The sequence below is a fragment of the Haliaeetus albicilla genome, chromosome 22, assembly GCF_947461875.1.
Source record: "Haliaeetus albicilla chromosome 22, bHalAlb1.1, whole genome shotgun sequence".
Taxonomy (NCBI): Eukaryota; Metazoa; Chordata; class Aves; order Accipitriformes; family Accipitridae; genus Haliaeetus; species Haliaeetus albicilla.
The window spans coordinates 16,363,503-16,382,440 of record NC_091504.1 but is presented as its reverse complement, the minus strand read 5'-3'; the positions used below and the strand labels follow the sequence as shown (position 1 = coordinate 16,382,440).

At 42.2% G+C, this 18,938-nt stretch overlaps 1 protein-coding gene across 3 annotated transcripts in view; it reads right to left on the bottom strand.

The window, feature by feature from the left end:
* XYLT1 (xylosyltransferase 1) overlaps positions 1–18,938 on the bottom strand; it is a 204,390-nt gene that overhangs the window by 32,073 nt on the left and 153,379 nt on the right. For all 3 annotated transcript variants that reach the window (XM_069810041.1, XM_069810039.1, XM_069810042.1), the window contains one exon: positions 4,780–4,860. In XM_069810041.1, the coding sequence (XP_069666142.1) occupies positions 4,780–4,860 (81 nt within the window). The remainder of the gene's footprint in view (positions 1–4,779; positions 4,861–18,938) is intronic.

Sequence of the window (18,938 nt, the reverse complement as noted above, 5' to 3'; positions counted from 1 at the left end):
ACAAATGTTACTATTAATACCACTGAAAATGAAGTGTGCAGCTCAATGTTCTTAGATGGCAATAAGATTTCTGATTACGTTACCAGTACCTCAATTTCCACCTCATTCCTAATTCCCGCTCTGCCCCATAGATTATGGCTACTTCAAACCTTCTCACTTATTGCACCTTCCTGAACTGGTGGATGATCTTGCTTGTATACTCTACCTAGACCAAAAAACATCCTGCTTTGTCCCATGTCAAGACATATGGCTGTTTTTACTGCATCTTCCTAGCATCTTCAGCTTATTTTTGTTTGTCTCTGCATTGACAACTTAGCATTGTTTTCTAAAACGGAGCAGAAATAAAAGCCCTACAAGGAGGCAAATTGTCAAGCTGAAGCAGTAAAGGCTTTATAGCTCCCCTAACGCTTAGCATAAAGCAATAAGGAACATCTGAAAGTTAGCTGTAATGTCTAAAATTTTTAAGTGCAGACTCTTTGTACAGAAGATGCATGTTGCTATTTCAGTCACTACAGTTCACATGCAACTGTTGGGCTGACTACTTATAAGCAAAAAATAGATCTTCTTAGTCCATGTGCTTCAGAATACTTAAGTGTTTAAAAAAAATTAACAAGAAAAAGTATGGCTGAGGGAAATTTGAGTCAAATGAACCACCAAATATTTCACATGAGCAGCAAGGTAAGTGCTGCTGGGAGCTAAGTGGTTAAACTATTCCAACAGCTGGGATAATATACCAGGTCTTTTTCCAAGTATTTGGGTACTTACTGGGCAATTCATCAATGCAATTCATAATAGCATTTACTGTGTGATCCATTTTCTAACTGACCGCCAAACCACCATCAACCCAGTGTACAGAACACCAATGAACAGCATGTGTCACAGTGGAAAAAAGGCATGTCTGAAAAGGTGACAAAACAGATACACATCAGCAGAACTGGGCTGAAAGAGGTGGAGATTTTGGGAATGTGCTCTAGCCCTTTGGGATTTAAGGTCTCTCCAACCTCTGAGAACGGGGATGGGCTTGCAATGCTCCTTACTAAAAGCCATATAGTTCAGCAACATCTCTAAAAGTATCTGGAACCCAGGAGCCAGAAAAGGGACAACACAACTGTGAAGAATAGCATTAATGAGGAGAAAAAAACAGCACAAGAAAAGAGCTCGGATACATGACAAACTTTTAATGGCCTTTTCTTTAGCTGTTTGTATTCTGCCTATGAGTTCCAGATTCCTCTAAGATGTAACAGCATCCAGCCTTCACAGCATGTTTACACTGTTTCCCAAATGACTACTGTGGCAAGAGTTCTATTAAAAAACCCCTTTTTCCTGCCTGTCATTGAAGATGTCACATTTGACTGTCTCTATATTTTATAATACATCAGCCAGGTGCTGCTCCTGCCAAAAAACCAAATCTTCCGGGTGTTCCAAATTGTAATAGCTTATACAACTACCAGGTTATTCTTTTGCTTTTAATAGTCTGAGACACTGAAAAGAAGAGAAAATTTAAGTGTTGCCCGCTAAGTACTATGTAACGACTCCAGCCACTGTACGCAATTTCATTTTATACATCCGGCTCTCTAAGGAAATAATGCTTCTCCAGCTGAGTTAAGGAGCCATTTTCACGTCCATTCCCTTTTCTGAAGCCACTAAAGGAAAATCAGAGCGATGCACTTTTTAATGACTTTGGCATAACTAAAAGAAAACTTCACTCTATAAAAGGAAGCCTGGTTTCTCTCCTTATTTGGCAGTAAAACATGTACTGATTTTGAACATGCCTTGAATACAAAGTACATTGTAATTGAGCTGTATAAGGATTTCAGTTTTAAGATGGCACATCTAATCTTTCTCTCTCCGTTGTATGATCCAAAGACTACAATGACTTAGAATTCAGTTTCCAGCTGTTTACAAAACAGACTAAAACTGTTGAAAAGCTTATTGTTTAGGAGCCATTATTCATCCACAAATTAAAATAAAAATTAGAAGCAAGGGTTATACATTGCTTTCAGTGGTATTTAAACACTGACCACCTCTATTATTAGTTCACATGTTTTGAGAAAAACACCTTGGAACAGCAAAATTATTATTGTACATGGGGTGGCAGTCAGTCTAGTCAGTCCAGTGTCCTTTCCCTTATCATGGCTTCAACTAGCCATTTTAAATAAAAAATCCTGTTCCAGTTTGTTTTGAGATAGGATGTCCCAAGGGAGTTTTTTTCCTATTGCCCAATAACTTGGAGACAGGCCTGTGTCCCAAATCCTTTCCAAAAGCTGTCATCTTTTTTTTTTTTTAAATTTTTGTTGCCAAACCTTGAGGCTGTTGCTTCTCTTCTAGACCTTGCTAAGCTCTTGGCCATACCATTCCCCCCATGGGGTATTTCTTTTCCACAGGGTTGTGATAAGGCAAAGCAAATGGCAAAATTTAAAAAGTAACTGGAAAAATCAACAGAAAAAAATAATCATCCCTTACTCTTAAATGAGCAAGTCACCAAGTTTGACTGTGGAAATTCCCCAAGCAAAGGTCACAGGAGGCTGGGAGAATACTGTAAGGAAACACCACTACCCACCTCCTCTTCTGCTTCTCTGGGGACATCGGCTGTAGGCAGCAGGACACGGGACGACAGCCTAGATGGGCCTTCGGCCTCATCTCACCTGCCCGTGCTTATACAAGGTATTTCAGCCCAGAGAATTTCCCCATTCTAACTACAGGGATAAACCTCACCAGCATGACCACAGCTTACACCTCTTGGGCATAAAATGAAAGTCAATTGGAAATTGTGTGTCAAATGGGCAGTGCACATGGTACGTTTACCCCTTTAGACAAGACTTCACATCAGATACAATTTCTCTCTCAACAGGTGGATGTAGAGCTGGAAATTCACCCGCAATACAAACAGACAGCTAACTGCTTTTTGATCAGCTTTTGACACCAATGGAATTAATTTTTACCAAATGCCAATATTACTCAGAGGCTTCCCCAGCTGCTGGCTTGAGTCCTGTTTCTACAGTTATCTGGGCTATGCAGGAGGAGGGGAGCCACTCTATCTCCCTGATAGAAATTTTGGGGAGCTGCCCAGGGATGATGTGAAAGGATCCATTCATCCAGTGGTCAGCAGTGGGAGCACTTATGAGACTCAGAGACTACACAACCACGGCAGACAGGGATGGCAAATCTGCACTCGTGTCCCACATTATGCTCCCTGATGCACAGAGGATTTATGGTAGAAATCCAGGAGAAAAAATAAAGCACAGCGACATTTTGTAACAGGCTAAAAGGTATTTAGTTGTTTATATAGTCAAAGGGAACCATTGAACTAATAAATGGGTTGTTATTCCTGTGAGAAGAGTACAAGTGGCACATTAGCTCATTTTATTATTAAATTAATACCAGATTAGTATGTTTAATTGATCTAAATTCTTCTAACCCAGCTGAGGTTGGCATGTTCGAACCAGCTTGATGCAGGCATGTCATGATTCATTAGTTATTTTCCTTAGCCAGCTCAGGGAATTTGAGAAGAATCAGGCGCACCAGAGGAGCAAAAAGGCATAAGAGACCAACTGCTTTTCCCTGGCCGTTTCTCTTCCCTTTTCTACTTCAAGGCTGCTGTCGATCACTATTGCCAGCTAGACCTGAGCCTGCCAATCACTCTGACACTCTGCATTTCCCAAACCAGAGAGACTCTCCTGTGAAAACTGTTGACTCGGATTCCAATATTATTCCTCACAGTATTATTTTTTACTACCTGCTATAGAATTTCTGCATGCACAAGATGAATGCTCATGAGGACTTCATTAAACAGGAACATAACAGAATTGATAAATCTAGTGACACGAGCAGGAGCAGCCAAGAAGTGAGAGACCTGTGAATTATTCTACCCACCCACTGCGCTGAACATGTGACTCAGTGTGTCACATTCTCTATGTACACTATCTAAACCCAGCCTTACAGTATGCTTGACATTTTACAGAATAAAGAGATGATCTGGTGACCCAAGCAGAATAAAACAATATTTTTAGATGCAAAGCCACTGGGACTCAGCACATGGAGTTGCTGGAACTGTTGCAAGACTGCTGTTACAGTACAAAACTAGCAATAACGAGGAAAAGAGGACTACTGCAATCAGATGGGAAAGATCTTCCACCTGCACAGGTTGTTTAAACCTTTGGAAACACGGTGTTTAGTCACTGCTGCTCCCCCAAACCACAAAGCTGTTAAGTATTACTGATGCGTTGTGGGAAACAGCACATTCTTTTCTCGCCAAGACCTGTGCAAGGTGGATGAAGAGGGACAGTGATCCAAGGACTTCAAAACTGGAGCAGATCATGATAACCCTCCAGCCACCATCCTCACCCTCACTAGCATGTGCAGGCTGGTACAGGCTCCCATACCTGGCAGAGATGCTCTGCTTACCTAAGGCTTTGCTGCAGACCCCAGCTAGCGTAGGTGTTGGTCACCAGACCACACTTGGCTGGTACCGACTGGGGCAGGGAAGTGCTGTTACGTGGGGCAATTACCGCTTGCTCCCAAAACATCGATCTGTGCCAAGCCCCAAGGAGGGAACAAGCATCAGTCTGCTTAATGTCTCCCTCCCCACAAAAGCATCTTTGCAAACTGACTCTGGGGAGGAGCCATTCTGGACCAATAAAAAACTGTCCTCAGGAGAGGATTTCGTCCTCATTCACTTCTCTTACCTGGACTAGGGATTTCTTTACTCAGATAAGGCTGGAAAACCATCACTATGCAAAAGCTCTCAGTGCCATGAAACTGAGGAAAGGGCCAGCTTACCTTGCGTTGTCCCTCCCGTGTGATTTCAAGAAGTTCATATCACGATATCTGGACAGGAATGCTACTAGCTGGTCATTTGTCCTGCAACAGAAAGAACAAAAGATTCACAAATTACACTGCAAAAACTACTATGTCTAGAGTAATTTATATACTTATTGTTCTCATTCGGGGACCATCCACAGTCTCTTTGAAGGAGGCAGTTGCTGAAAAAATGTCCATCCTGCTGCTAAACTTCACTGCCTCCCCCTAATCAGGAAAGCGTACTTGGAAAGAAGCACAGCTTTATTACATCTTAACGAATTTCCTATCAACTTGTGGCAGATGTTTTAAGCATTGTAACAGAGATATACTAAGTAATATGCTCAGCACTTTTTAAGTCTGAAAATCCAGCTGTGAGATGACTGCATTGATAGTCCCATTTTACATGCTTTGCCAGACCTTTCCTAGGGAATTTGGTTAAGTATCTGTTGGCATTTTATTTGTTTTCATCCTTGTAATAGAGAACAGGCCATGGCTGGAATGCATAAAGCAAGAGAATTCGGATGTCAAAATGCCAATATAATTAATAGGAACAAAGGAATTTAGAAGGTTAATTCCAATTAGTATGACTGGCAATCTGACACCAGTATTTTCAAAATTTCAGCTGACATGTCCAAGAATGTATTTACGCTTGACAGCTTTTGTGGTCTGTTATTTCTTTAACAATGGAGCAAAAACGTTCTCTATTTATCTAGGTCAGCATATTTAGGAAAACTGAATAAATCATATTAAAAAGATATTCATCTCCCGAGTTGCATTCAAACCCACAACATCATAGATACAACACCCTTTAAGCAATGGTCTGTAATGGACTTGATGGCAGAAAACCTAAAGATAAAACAGCTGTCAATAGTACTGTATCTTGAAAATATTTCATTATTATAAGCCACAGAAAACCAAGTTAAGAGTCCTGTACAAAATTCGTTTAACTTCTGGGGTCAGGCTGCAACAACTTGGAAATGTTATCAGCCTAGTAAACTATCTTCATAATCTCATTGATTTTACCTGGACCAAATGAAATATCTGCCTATCAACCAGCCTGAACAACCAGGCTGTAGGAGCCTGAGACCCTCCTTCTATGCTCACTCATGTGAGCTGTAATACCTCCCAGGGTCAGACTCTGCATCTCAATTTGGCAACCTCAGAAAACTGCTTTCTGTAGAGTAAGCTGTGCAGATTTTCACATTTGCTGCTCCAGTGATTCTCCATCTTACTGGGATGAATAGGCATTTAGTGAATTTACTTAGCAATGCTTCCACATGAAATGGTTTCAATGGCTGACATCTTCGGGTGAGTTTCTAGGCAAAAGCTGGCATGCAAAGATGATCTTTAGAAATATAACCAAGTTTGGAAGTGCTTGAGCTTTAATTTCCTTACAGGATAAAAATCAAATTAACCAAAGTAACAATCCACACCACTCAATAAAACATCATCATTTCTAGACTGCTCACCAACCTGTATTTCGCTATTCAGCAGTGCTCTACCAAGTGTAATTGGACTTGGGGTTGCCATACTAACTTTTCGATACTTCTCACTTTTTAGATAATGCTTATAAATGCCCACATATTGTTTAGTTCTCAAAATAATTAGCAATTGACATTTTCCCACTTCTTGAAAACATTGGTGGCATCTTGGCCCAACTTTTAACATTTTTTTTAAAAAGAACTTATATAGAGTTTTACTCTTTGTCAATTAAGTATGCTTCTTTTCACGTGTTGACAACATGGAAATAAAACATCACATTTCCATTTGGTAAAACTTTCCAGTTATTTGACATTTAGATTTATGCGGTCAACCAATTCTGTGCTCAGCATGGGAGCACACTGAATTTCTATTAAGCTTTCATTCAAACTGCTTCTTCTGGCCCCAGTATCATGAGGATGCTGCACATCACCTCCAAATTATTCCACCACATGACATTAAAAAGAAAATCAAAGGTATTGAACATGCCATAGATGCTAATGCAGTTGCTAAAATCCTCCTCACCTTTCAGAAAGCTTTGCCTTCAGGGGTGTATTTCCTAAATGCCTCTGGCACAGATTGCTACCACACTTCTTCACGTACGGCTGCAGCAGAGTCTCTACACCATCGCAGTGCCTCTGGCACTCCTTCTGAGAAATACTACAGACATGGGCCTATTTTTTCTCTAAGTAAGGCAATGGAAAGCTGAGATTTTCAGCTGAAGACATCACTGGGAGCAACATCAACTCCACACTGCCAAATTAAATTCTGTTATAGCTCCACAAATTTCAGGGATAATTCACTGAGCATAAATCTGGCACAAAATCTTTCACTAACCATCACGGTATAACAGAAAGTAACGAGTGCAACATATTTCTAGTATTTCCTTCCCAAGAAGGAAATAAAAAAGTCACGGGGATAGGGAGAGTAGTTCACGCTACTGATTAAAACACACTAATATACATATTACATTCCTATCAGTTTCCCCAGTGTGCAACACAGCATGAATACAGATCGAGGAAAAAGCCTTTCCACAGTTGGTGCATGAGACTGGAGCTGATGGATGCATCCACACAGCTCCCACCTTTATTTCCTTTTGTTATTAAACTCACTCGGACGGTAAGGCACCAGGGAGAAGGATTAGTCAGCTGGTTACCTGTGCTGTTAGCAGGGAGCGAGGACGATGTAAGAATAGAGAGGCTGAGAGAAAATGTGCAGTTTTCAGGTGTGCAGCATGCAGAGAGAAATGGGAAACTAATCCTCCAGTGAACTCAAAGCGTGGAGAAAGCTTGTGCGTGTGGGAAGACTTCCATGAGAAGATGACAAGTGAAGAAGACTGATGGGCAAACAAAGCATTTTTGACTTCACTGATGTAGATTTGGTGTTAAGCAAGGGCAGGTCTGCTAGCTGGGACGGAGCGTCCATCTCCGCCAGAACTTTACTGAGGTCACCTCAAAAAGGTCCTGCTGCTTCCCTCATGCAGCAAGGGTGGATAGAGGTAGCAGGAGCCGTGCTCCATGTCTGCCTGCTGAGACGCCGCACAGCAAAACTCAGCCAAGCCTCCCACAGGGTCAGGCTCAGAGGACGGGCACTCGGCCGGGCAGGCGGGGGGGCTCTGAAGGCTGTGAGAGCAGCTCCAAGGCTGCCACTGACTCAACCCTCAGCGCTGCTCAACCTGGGGACGTGGCTGAGCCCCTGGACTGGGGCTCAGCCCGGGGTTAGGGTCAAGATTAGAGTTAGAGGTCTCAGGAAGAGAAAAGTGAGTCCTATAGCAAGAAGGGAACTTGGAAGATATTGCCAAAACAAAGCAAGGTCTGCTACCAATGTTTACTCATGAGGAACCCCTGGCCCGGGACTGAGGTGTCCCAGGGCACGACCAGGCTAACCAGGCACTCAGTAAGCACATATACGCGCTGAGCATTGCAATAATTTCAGAATATGGCATATACACCAGGGACCGAAATGGAAAACTGGAAAGAGAAACACTGACTTTCTGTTTGTATTGTCTGAACACGCTGGCAGGTCTGCCCAGGAAGCGGTATGAGTGTGTCCCTTGCACAACCATGGCTGAACACTGCGGAGAACAAAAGGCAGTGCTGGGCTTGCTGGTTTTAAGCAAACCCTCCAAGTCCTGGTGACTAAACTAAGCAAAGAGCAGAGATCCCCTTAGTTTACAGCTGTGAAAATAGATTAAGAAAGTCTTTGGAGAATCTGAGAAAAGGAAAACAAGCAATTGTTACTTTTGGAAGGTAGTGAAGGCTAATATAAATGTCCTTGATTCAGCAAGGTACTTTAACGCATGGGCGACTTGAAGGATGTAAGGAACAGCAGTCACTTCAATGGGACTATTCATATAGTCAAAAGTCACACAATTGCACAACAATTTGGCTAAGTTAGATCAAAAGTTCAGAAACTTTTGGCAGCACACAGGTACGGAAACAAGATAGTTTGATTCTGTGTAGGAATCAGATGAAGGAAAGAACAACTGCTCTGTTGGATTCTGGGTTTGGACTGCCGTTTTGGTATTGCATGGGCTGCCCCCTGCGTGGCGAGAGCCCGGTGCCCCTCTCCAGAGGGGTATTTCAGAGATGCTAGTGTTGGTCTGCCTGTCCCAGTGTAGACCCTGGGGCTTCCTCCCCACAGCCTGGACTGGGAACCTCGGGGCTGTCCAGGCACAGAGCAGGCTGCGGCTCCGCAGGCAGACAAGACCCTACTGATTAAAACAGGGAGCAGTGACAGCAAGAAAAACTTCCTGGGGACCACAGACTGCCGCAACCCAAGAAGCCACCGACTTAACTGAAACCCAGCCCAAACTCCAGAGCCCACCCACAACGATGCTGTGGCTGAGGCAGCGCTGCCAAAAATCTCTTTTGGTTTCTCTTCTGCTTCAGCAGCCGAGGTCACAGGTAGGAAGGTTCAGCTTGCCATCTGCTTCAAGTGAACTCACCAGTGAGGTCTTTAAAAAATGTCCTCATTTCAGGTAAATCCCTGGAGTGGGTTTATAAACTATTTCCTTTATCAAGGACCAGACTGTGCAATTTTGTTTCAAACTTCATGAAAAGTGCTAGGGGCTGCAGTGTATCTGCATACAAAGTATAGATCATCTCTCTGTCTCCTAGTCACTTCATTTCTGATCTATCAGAAAGGTAAGGCTAAATAAATGTTTTTAGACATCATGCCTAAACACCGTGTTTCCGCTCGGAAAGCAGCTCTCGTACTGGAGAATTGTTTTGTTACTGGCTCAAGATTTGAGACAAAATCTAATGAAATCCATGGAAATCTCTCCTATGGTCTCGCTGAGCTTTAGACTTCTATAGGCAACTTCATTCTCTTCAGCCCTGCTTCATTAGCAGTGCCTAGGAAGGAATGGCTTTTACTGCACCAGCTCTTGCCAGGTCATTCTCAGCATTTCATTCACCAGGAATACCCCACATTGCCCCAACTTAAAAGTCTGTCATGAACTTATCCTGAATTACGTGCACAAGCATGGACTAGGGACAGCTGTTAAGCTGAACCCAGACTACATCCCATTTTAAATCATTATCTTCTGGCATTATTTTCTTTTCTTCTCTTTTCCTGTATGCCTGCTCTTAGATGCAAGCATCAGCACTGAGAAGTGGATTCTGCTACCCCTTCCAGGCAGCTGTAACTCACTTTAATCACAGAAGTGGTTACTTTTAAATTACAATGCTGGAATATGAAAAGCTAGAGCAAGACAATTAAAATGTGGCTTTAAAATTGTTTAGAACAGACCCGCTCAGTCCTGGTTCGACACTTCTCCAGAAGTGAAGGGCAAAGCCTGCTGGAAGCAACAATATCTTGGCCTCTTAGCAGTTTCTCTCCCCAAGCACTCACTGGAGTTGAATGTGATTTTTGCCTTTAGTGCTTGTGTCACTGTTGTAATCTTAATGTGTGGAAGAGTTTTTTTCTTATGCATTTTCTAATCTGACAAGTAAAAAAAATATTAGTACCTTTTTTATTGCTACATACATGGGGCAAAAGGAACTTTTTGTTACCCTGCCTACTGACACACAACAGGCAACAGCAGGATCAGAGCTTCTTCAGGTTGCCCAACTTTCCCCCAGCAAACCACCCTGCCACCATTAGTGCATAGTAGTTGTTAGCTGCAGTGACCAGCCATCAGCGAACCTGGGAGTCTTTGCAAATAAGCACACACCGGCACCTACAGCATTGCTGACAACGATTCTGCAGCCACAGCTCTGGGATTTTTTTCAGATGTTTACCACATTTTGCATAGAGAAAGGCTGTATTCCCTAGAAGAACAATACTGAAGTGCTGAACTGAAACAGCTGCACTGCAGTGACTGTGAGGACATTGTGCTGTGACACCTGGGCTCTGAGGGCAGCTCCTGAATTCAGGCAGCAGGTCTCACCAGACACTGACGCACACCTCCACGCTGGGCCATACGCTTGCTTTCGGTGCAATTTAAACAGTCTAGGTTAGTACAGAACAACATACCCACTTGTGAGGAGAGAGCACACTGAAAATGAGTAAAATTATTAATCACGATTAATTTAGCATTATCTAAAGGCAAGCCTGCTAGCCGCTGCACAAGACCCTATAGCTGCAACAAAGAGGGACGTGAGTGCAGGGAGGGGGGTAGCCCTTGCCGTGGTGAATGGTGAACAGTGGCGTCAGCAAACACAGCGGTAGTTCTACCACGGTATGGGGTGCTGGAGAGGTAGGCGACTATCACGAAAGCAGCTGAACAGACAAAAAAACAGAGTAACAAACATAAAGGGGAGTGTTCGGGAGAGTAGGGCAAGGAGGCTAATGCGGTTTGAAGCAGCCATGAAGGGCCTCTGAAGCAAGGATGATGAAGGCAAATGTATAGTCAGAAGAGATAAGTCAAAACTGTTACAAGTTCTCTCAGTGCCCAAAGCTTTGGTATTTCCACCCGTACCCGCCTGACTCCTCTCCACAGTTTCCTTTCCCAGGATCACTGTGACTGTGTGAGGGCACAGCCCTACAGAGCCCAGATATACGGCACCCCCAGCGGCTCTTTGCCAAGAAACTATTTCTAGAAGGTCCCTAGAGAAGAAAAAGACTTCAGAGAAGAAAACTGGAATTATGGGGCAAACTCATCTACTCAGACTTAAGCATGATATTACTCCACGGTTAAACATGCAGATGTGCACACAAGAGCCTGGAAGTGGAAGAGCTGAGTGCCTTCGATTTTGCTACCTTCTTCTCAATAAATTCTAATAATTATGATTAAGCTCATTGATTTCAATAAATGATTAATTTAATCTTACTTAACACATTATCGTAAAGTATTAGCACATGCCATCGCTGCCAAGACCACTGCGGCAGGAGAGTTCCTTCTCCAACTATTCCTAGCCTGAGGCTATCCCACCCTGCTGCCCTCTCCCACTTATGCACGAAGCGCATGCGTTCAGACCGGCTCACCCGCTCCTGCAGCTGCCAGCAGCCTTGCATCACTGCGAGGCGCAGAGGAGGTGGGGAGGAAGGAGGAAGAGTTATTGCAAATTCCCACGTACACCTGTATAGCGTCCAGTGCGCTCTGAAAGCTTCGCTCCCGCATCTGCTGGGGACGTGGCAGCACTTGGCAGTAAAGCTGGGTGGGATCTTCCTACTCCAGTAAGGGACCCTGATCCATACTGGCCCTTCCACCATGCCAGCTAGCACACGTGTGGGGGGGTGTGCATGGGTAACCTAACAAAAGGATACAACAGTGGAATGATTCAGCAGAAAAAAGCAAAAACCTACCAGACCTCTTCGTGAAGGAAATGCTTATAGCAGGATCATCAACCGCACAAATGCAGCACAACAATACAGAAAAACCTCTCACTGCAGGGTTCAGCTTTCGGACCCTGGATATGCAGCCTGACCCTCTCACTTACGCTCCCAACTCCGCCTCTCTCCCCGAAGGCAGTTTAGTGCAAGGGGAGGCTCAGAGGAGCCTGACCCTGGCTGTAGCAAGAAAAAAGAAGACTCTGCCACGTAAAAATGCAAAGAAAGGGGAAGGCTATATTTAGCCCTCACTATCTATCACAGAACAAATATTAGCATGGCAGGCATTTTTCAGAGAAGCCAATTCCCGTAACAGCAGTCATTCATAAAACATACCATAAAAATGAGAACGACAGATACGATTTCAGAGGCCAACTGCATGTGGAAAGCTCTAGGTGACTGTTAATACCTCTGCTTTTACAACAGTGTTGTCTTAAATGGTTTGTTTTGTCTTTCAAGTCAGGTTTAACAGAGGAACAAGATAATGGAAGAAAACTATTGCCTTAGCAGCTCGGCTCGCTCGAGTACTTGAGAGATTAGAGTTCTGCTCCAGCAACAGCGCTGTCGTCTGGGCTGGGAAGTCGCACCCATGTATTTCAAAGCATTAGCTTTCTGCATTTTGATGCTCCAGGCACTGATCAGTCATCACACGGGATGCAGCTACTCTCAGTGCAGCTCTGCCAGTGTTGTATGACTCTCAAGACATTTTATTAGCAATACAATAATCTTTGCTGTACTTTCAATTACTGCTTCCCATTCAACCATTGTCTGTTTCCTGTGGAAAAGAAAAGAACTAACATAGTCACAAAAGAGTGAAAGTCTTCTTTAAATGTCACACTGCTGAATAAACCTCTTTCTAGTGAGAGCACATAAATGCTTGGGTACAAAGGAGATCTACTGAGAGAAAAAGAATATACTCCATCGTTTGCTTCCTGAGCCACTCCACAACCTATTTTCTATAAATTCAAGGCTTCAGATAGCATTCATAAAATAAATAAATAAGCCCACTACTGACAGGCAGCAGCACACACTTAAATGAAAATCCTAAAGAGACCATATAAGAGAATTCCACCAAGGATTAATGAACAAATGTGATTAAAACTATCTACAGCTCTGGACTGCAGCCAAAACACTGCCAGGAGTATTTGATATGTAAATGCTTAAAACATTTGCTATGTGCACAGCCGTTGATGCAAGGCCTCTACAGAGAGTTTCTTCATCTAATTAGAGATATTGGTTTAGCAAACTTCAGAGTTTATAAAAACCCTCAACGTCTCATTATTCTTTTAAAATAGAATATTCATTTGTTTGGAATGTTTTCCAGCCATATCCCATGAAACCCTGAAATGCCTTTGGCTAATGAAAAACTCTAGCCCTGTATCAGCTAATAAACCCTACAGCTTTTATGATAATAAAATACTCACCATATGCACTCATTAAAACTTTCTGACTTGTTGCTTTTTACTTTCTTTAGCTATTTGCTAGGCATAAAGTAATCTACTCAATTTCCAATTATTTTATAGTGCAATTTCAACACAAGCATTTAAATTATCCAGAATCTTATCAAACACACCATACTATCGCGCAATCACTGTGTCTCTGATCTGGTAAAGCACTTAACAGCATCTGCTTAACTGTAGCACACTTGTAGCTCTTCTGAAACGATACGACTTTCACACTATATTCTCATAAATTACTTTATGGCTAAGGGTCTACATCTCTGTATGTTAGGAAGCAGCATGCGTAATGATTACACACAAAATTAAGAGCTGAGAGCTGTCCTTTAACTAATCTTAGACCTCTTAGGTGCACAGGTACACTTATTAAGGAGACTTTTCCAGGGAGGTCAATCCAGTTGTACCCCAGTTTGCCCATCTCTACCACAGACATATCACACAACTCACCGATGGTTTGAGATTTAACTCATTGATGCTTACAAAACATTTTAAAAAAATCCCTTCAGTCCCAGGAGTACCTCTGAACTGATTTTAGGAACTCATTTGTCTGTGACAATGACATTTTCTGAGCATCTCTATTGCTGCGATAAAATGTGAAGAAATAAGAACGCTATCCCGTAATACCGTGTCATATGCAGCTCTTTTTTTCCCAATTTTAAAGCAACCTATGTATTTTACCATAAAATTATGAAATGCATTATTTGAAGTAGTTTTCCTTCATTACTCTTAATTTTATGCAATCGCTAAGCCTAGATTATATGTATACTATCAACAGTGAATGCACTGAAGAAACACTTGAATAACAAAAGCTTCTGAAGCTCCTTCCAAATATGCAACTGCACAGAACCTGGTACACATGAAAATAATCAAAGAAAATCAGTTACACGCAGGATGAATTATTCCCTAAATAACCTGGTGTTGATGCATTCAACTCTGAGGCATTTTGCTAGAAAGGAAGGAATTGTTTCACCCTGATTTGTGAAACAATTTTCTATTTATTTCTCTACTTAAGTTTATGAATGCTCAGCACATTACATCAGTATCTTTTTTTTCATCTTGCTAGCCCAGAGCTTGAGTGCCTGACAGATAGCCTTTGCTAAAAATGCCTATAACTGCATATTTCCAACAAATATTTTTAAGTAAAGGCAGAGACGTGTGTCTAACTTAGATAAGAGCTAGAAAACTTGTTAAAGGTATGTATTGTAGTAAAGCAAAATTCCTTTCCCACTGCATTCACAAGATATGTCAGTTTAGTTGAACTGCAGGTATGGAAGAAAGCTCATTTTTATCAGTGCTGGCAAAAACTGTTTATCAAGCCTTGCTGGCATTCCCATTATTCGCATTTGGAAATTACAATAATGCAGACTGGTGAAGAGAAAATACAGCAATATGGGGTTTAGACACTTCAAATTATAGCCTGATCCAAAATGCTTAGCATTTTTGGATAAGTAACCCTAAGTTTTGATGCTTACTCAGCATTATCTCAGCTCCAAACATGAGTTGGCTCTCCTAAACAAAGGTGCCAATCTTGAGTAAGCAGATTTCATTCTGGCATTGGTGCATTTCATGTTCACAAGCAGAAGTTTCTGTTCATAGGCATAAAAAAAAAGAGAATTAAGTTGTGAAAGCTATTTAAGAGAGAGAGCTGCCATGTTTGCCTGCTCCCCACTTCAGTCTCTAGTCTGCCTGGAGTAAAGCAATTTGTCTAGCCGTATTTTAGTCTGTTTATCTTGGCTCTGACACATTTATAGTTTGTTTCCAGCCTTTTTTGGCTTTTGATCCCACCAACACAAATGTCCAAATTGAAAAAAATTGCCTAACATACAACCTTCTGTTTTAATTTTTGTTCTCTGGTAGACTCAACGGTTAAATATTATCACCCCTGCTGTGGTTAACAGGCATGTAAGGGATAAGCCATGTATGTGTTTTGGGTCTCTCTTGCCTTTGCAGATAGGATGCAGCATCCTCCAGCGGTAGAGTGGAAGGTGCTGGCTCTGGCCCAAGGGGGGGCCCATGGAGGGGCACAGCTGCCGCTCCAGAGCCGGGCCAGGATCCTTGGCAGTAACGCTGCAGCTCAGCTCAATTCTGCTCTCCCCTGAGCAGCACAATCAATTACTTGTTCTCGTCCATATTTACTCTCCACGCCACATGGCAGACTTTCAGAAGACAAGCCAACAACAGTCATTGCTCTGGTCCAAAATTAATTCTTCCCAAATTAACGGTACAAAGGGATGAGAAGTATCAGTGCAAGCAGGGGCAGGTGAGCTTGCACACATTGTGAAGAACATCATGGATAACTTGTCACGCGCAGCCAGATGGGTTCAGACAAAGTACGATGAGGCCAATGTTCCTACCCACTTTAGCTGACCTTCCACTAATAGCTGCCATTAACACTTTAGTCAGCAATTTTCCAAGGTAGCTGTGGTTAGAATAAATGGAAAGAATTGTGATTTTCATGATAAAACTGCACCAGTCAGGTGGCTGACATCAATGAGTCCAAGTCTGAATGTTTTTAACCTTTTTCTATTAAGACTGTATGAAGTGATTGAGTGCAGAGTGCAAAGCTAATGGACACATGCTAAGCTAATGAACACACGCTATCTGCTGAAAATTCAGTGCAGAAAGGCTATTTTAATATTACACTGTCAAAGGTCTATCATATTTTACATTTCTATCTATAATGAAGTTGAGTGTTGATGTAAATGATCATTTTGGTAGACAATGAGCAGGAAGCAGCAGTGTACCTGAACAGGTTAGCTACACAGCTTTAAGCCACGTTGCTATTTACATTAAGATGCATGTTTAAAGAGGATTCATGCCCAGAATGTCTAAATTTAATGATGTTATTTACTTAATTTTAACCCCACAAGGAAAAAAAACCCCAACATCTTGGGTGTTATTTTCTCTCCTTTCAGCGTATTCCTACTTAACAACTTTTATGACAATAAGGGTTTTCTCCCACCAGAAAAAATAACTTGTGGAATGACAGAAACATTGGTAAATGCACTTTCTGCCCATTATTCTACCAGGTACATGTTGGAAGAAAGCAGTATATAAATTAACCATTATTTTGTTCCTTAAAATACTAACATTCTTAGTACTCTCAACAGTGACGCAAGTTCCCTTTTTCAATTCCTTTAATCAATGAAAAAATATTTTTTTCTATCTTCTTTCCAGCTGATAAAGCCCTGTGCAAAAGACTGCATTTCATTCTGTTTTCATATCCGTAATGCTCCAAAATCAGTGCAGTGCACTCAGTTTACGCTCGCGTAAGCCAGACCATAAACCTGGCTCTGTGTTCTTGGAATGGGCTATGGGAAATTGTAACAAAAGTTTTGTGGTGTTTCCCAGTTTAGAGGCTAGACTGATCAGGCCGTGAAGATATGTTGTTAGCACGTTAATAGACAAAAATTAGCACTGTCTTCCTATCACTCTGAGATCTGCTCTGTTTTTCCTTGCTTATGCATTTCATAGTACGTAATTCTCCATAAGAAGAGTTCCTGAGCAACCTTTTTTTTCCATAAGGCCCATTCATTAATGTGTCAGACTGGCAGAAAATGTAATTGCTGTCAGTTACTACATGACTTCTAACAGCTGCTGAAATGTATTTGCCAAATAACTTACTTTTCACAAGTTGCCTTTACCTATTATTACAATAACAAGCTATTCCATTACTAATCAACTGCATCAATACAGAAATCAATATAGAAAACTACCACATTTAACAAGCTAACACTCGAACTCTTGATGGACCAAAACATGAGCCATTCTCCTGTCGATGCTAGGGTACCATTTGTAAGGATGCAGCACTACAAAGAGTTAAGACAGACATGGCTATCCTATCTCAAAAAAGAACCTGAGCCCACTTAATATATTTGCTGAAAAGCATCTAAAAAAACCCAAACAGTAGTGAAATACTTGCCTAACCAGCTGCTAATACCCAAGGTTATTTAATTATTAAAACTAAACATGATAGATTTTTAGGTTTATCAAAGCACTGGGATTTTATTTAGTACAGAACGATGCTCCCTGCTTTCCATTTTTTCAGTGTTTGTCTGCCATTGCATATTCATGTAGAACCTCATCTGCCTACACGATACATCCCATTTTGACAAAAACAATAATCACTGATTAAATAAGCGAGTGAGCTGCAGAAATGATCAAGTCCATCACTCAAATTAGTGCGACTTTCGTAAAAAGAAAAAAACCTAGATATTGGGCTGAATGGGATCTTTGTTTGTTTATACCGTGTATATTTTACATGGCATATTTTATATTCAGCATTTTTTCAGCATCTCTAAAATTAAATTACCAAGAGTTTTGTGTAAAAGAGAAGAAATTAAAATTAAATATGGCCATAGATTTAAAGCAACCGCTCACTTCATCTGATTTATACATTCCCGCATCCATCTGAAATTTTATTTGTACAAGTCAGTAAGAAAAATGACTTGCTCATTAGGTTGAGTAATTATAATAAAAAATGCTCACTTTCTTCCAAGAAAGTGGGAAGAAAGAGACCTTGAGAATGTTTTATGTGAAGTAAACTCAGTAACAAGCAGTATTAACACTGCTGCCTTCTCCACGCTGCTCATCATTGCAGAGCTTTGCCTGCAAAACCTGGAGTCTGTCAGTCTGGGGGTGAGATCCTGCTGTCCTGCCAGTGGACACCCTCCAGCACCTGTGAAGAAATGCAGCTGTGTGCACAGCACTCCCCTCCTGAGACATCTCACCCTGGGGCTAGGATCCTCGTTTTCACATGCAGAAGGGTAACGTGTACAGGTATCAGGCTAGGCCAGGCTGCGTGCCGGGGATGGATCTACCCAGCAGATCCACCTCAGATTTAAAGTCCATCATTGTGGGCTGTGTGTTCCTCAATCAGCTGCAACAGTCTTGCAGCCTAAGACTCATGAGAAATCTTTGCTTTTCTGGATACGGTCGCTAAGGTGCCACTTTTCCAGCTTAAATGTTAAATTTTGGTCATTTCTCAGTTTCTGAAACGTAACTTGCTCTTGCTCTGATTGTGTGCTCCCCATGGGCCAGGATTCACCCCATTGCTCCACCCTCACCCATTTGTCATACCAGGAAACGAGAGCCATTCAATCATATCTTCCCCACATCACTTTCAAAATCAGCACACGCCTGGCAAAACACCAAAGAGCAGTTCACCGCAGGACTTGAGGGAAAACGTTCCTCCCCGCACACTCGGCTCACCGCTGAAGCCACCCCCCCACAGCCCCTCTTTGCAGGGCCACCTCCCAGCTCCGCGCAGGGGAAAGCATGGCAGGCGCGCTCCCTAATGCAAAGGTCCAGCGTCTTCTGCAGAGCACACCAGGTGCATTCCCTGCTGCCACAGAACACAGTGGCTACCCAACGCTTCATGTCAATAAAGAAATGGAAAGTGCTCATGCTAAGCTTGCAAGCAGCAGG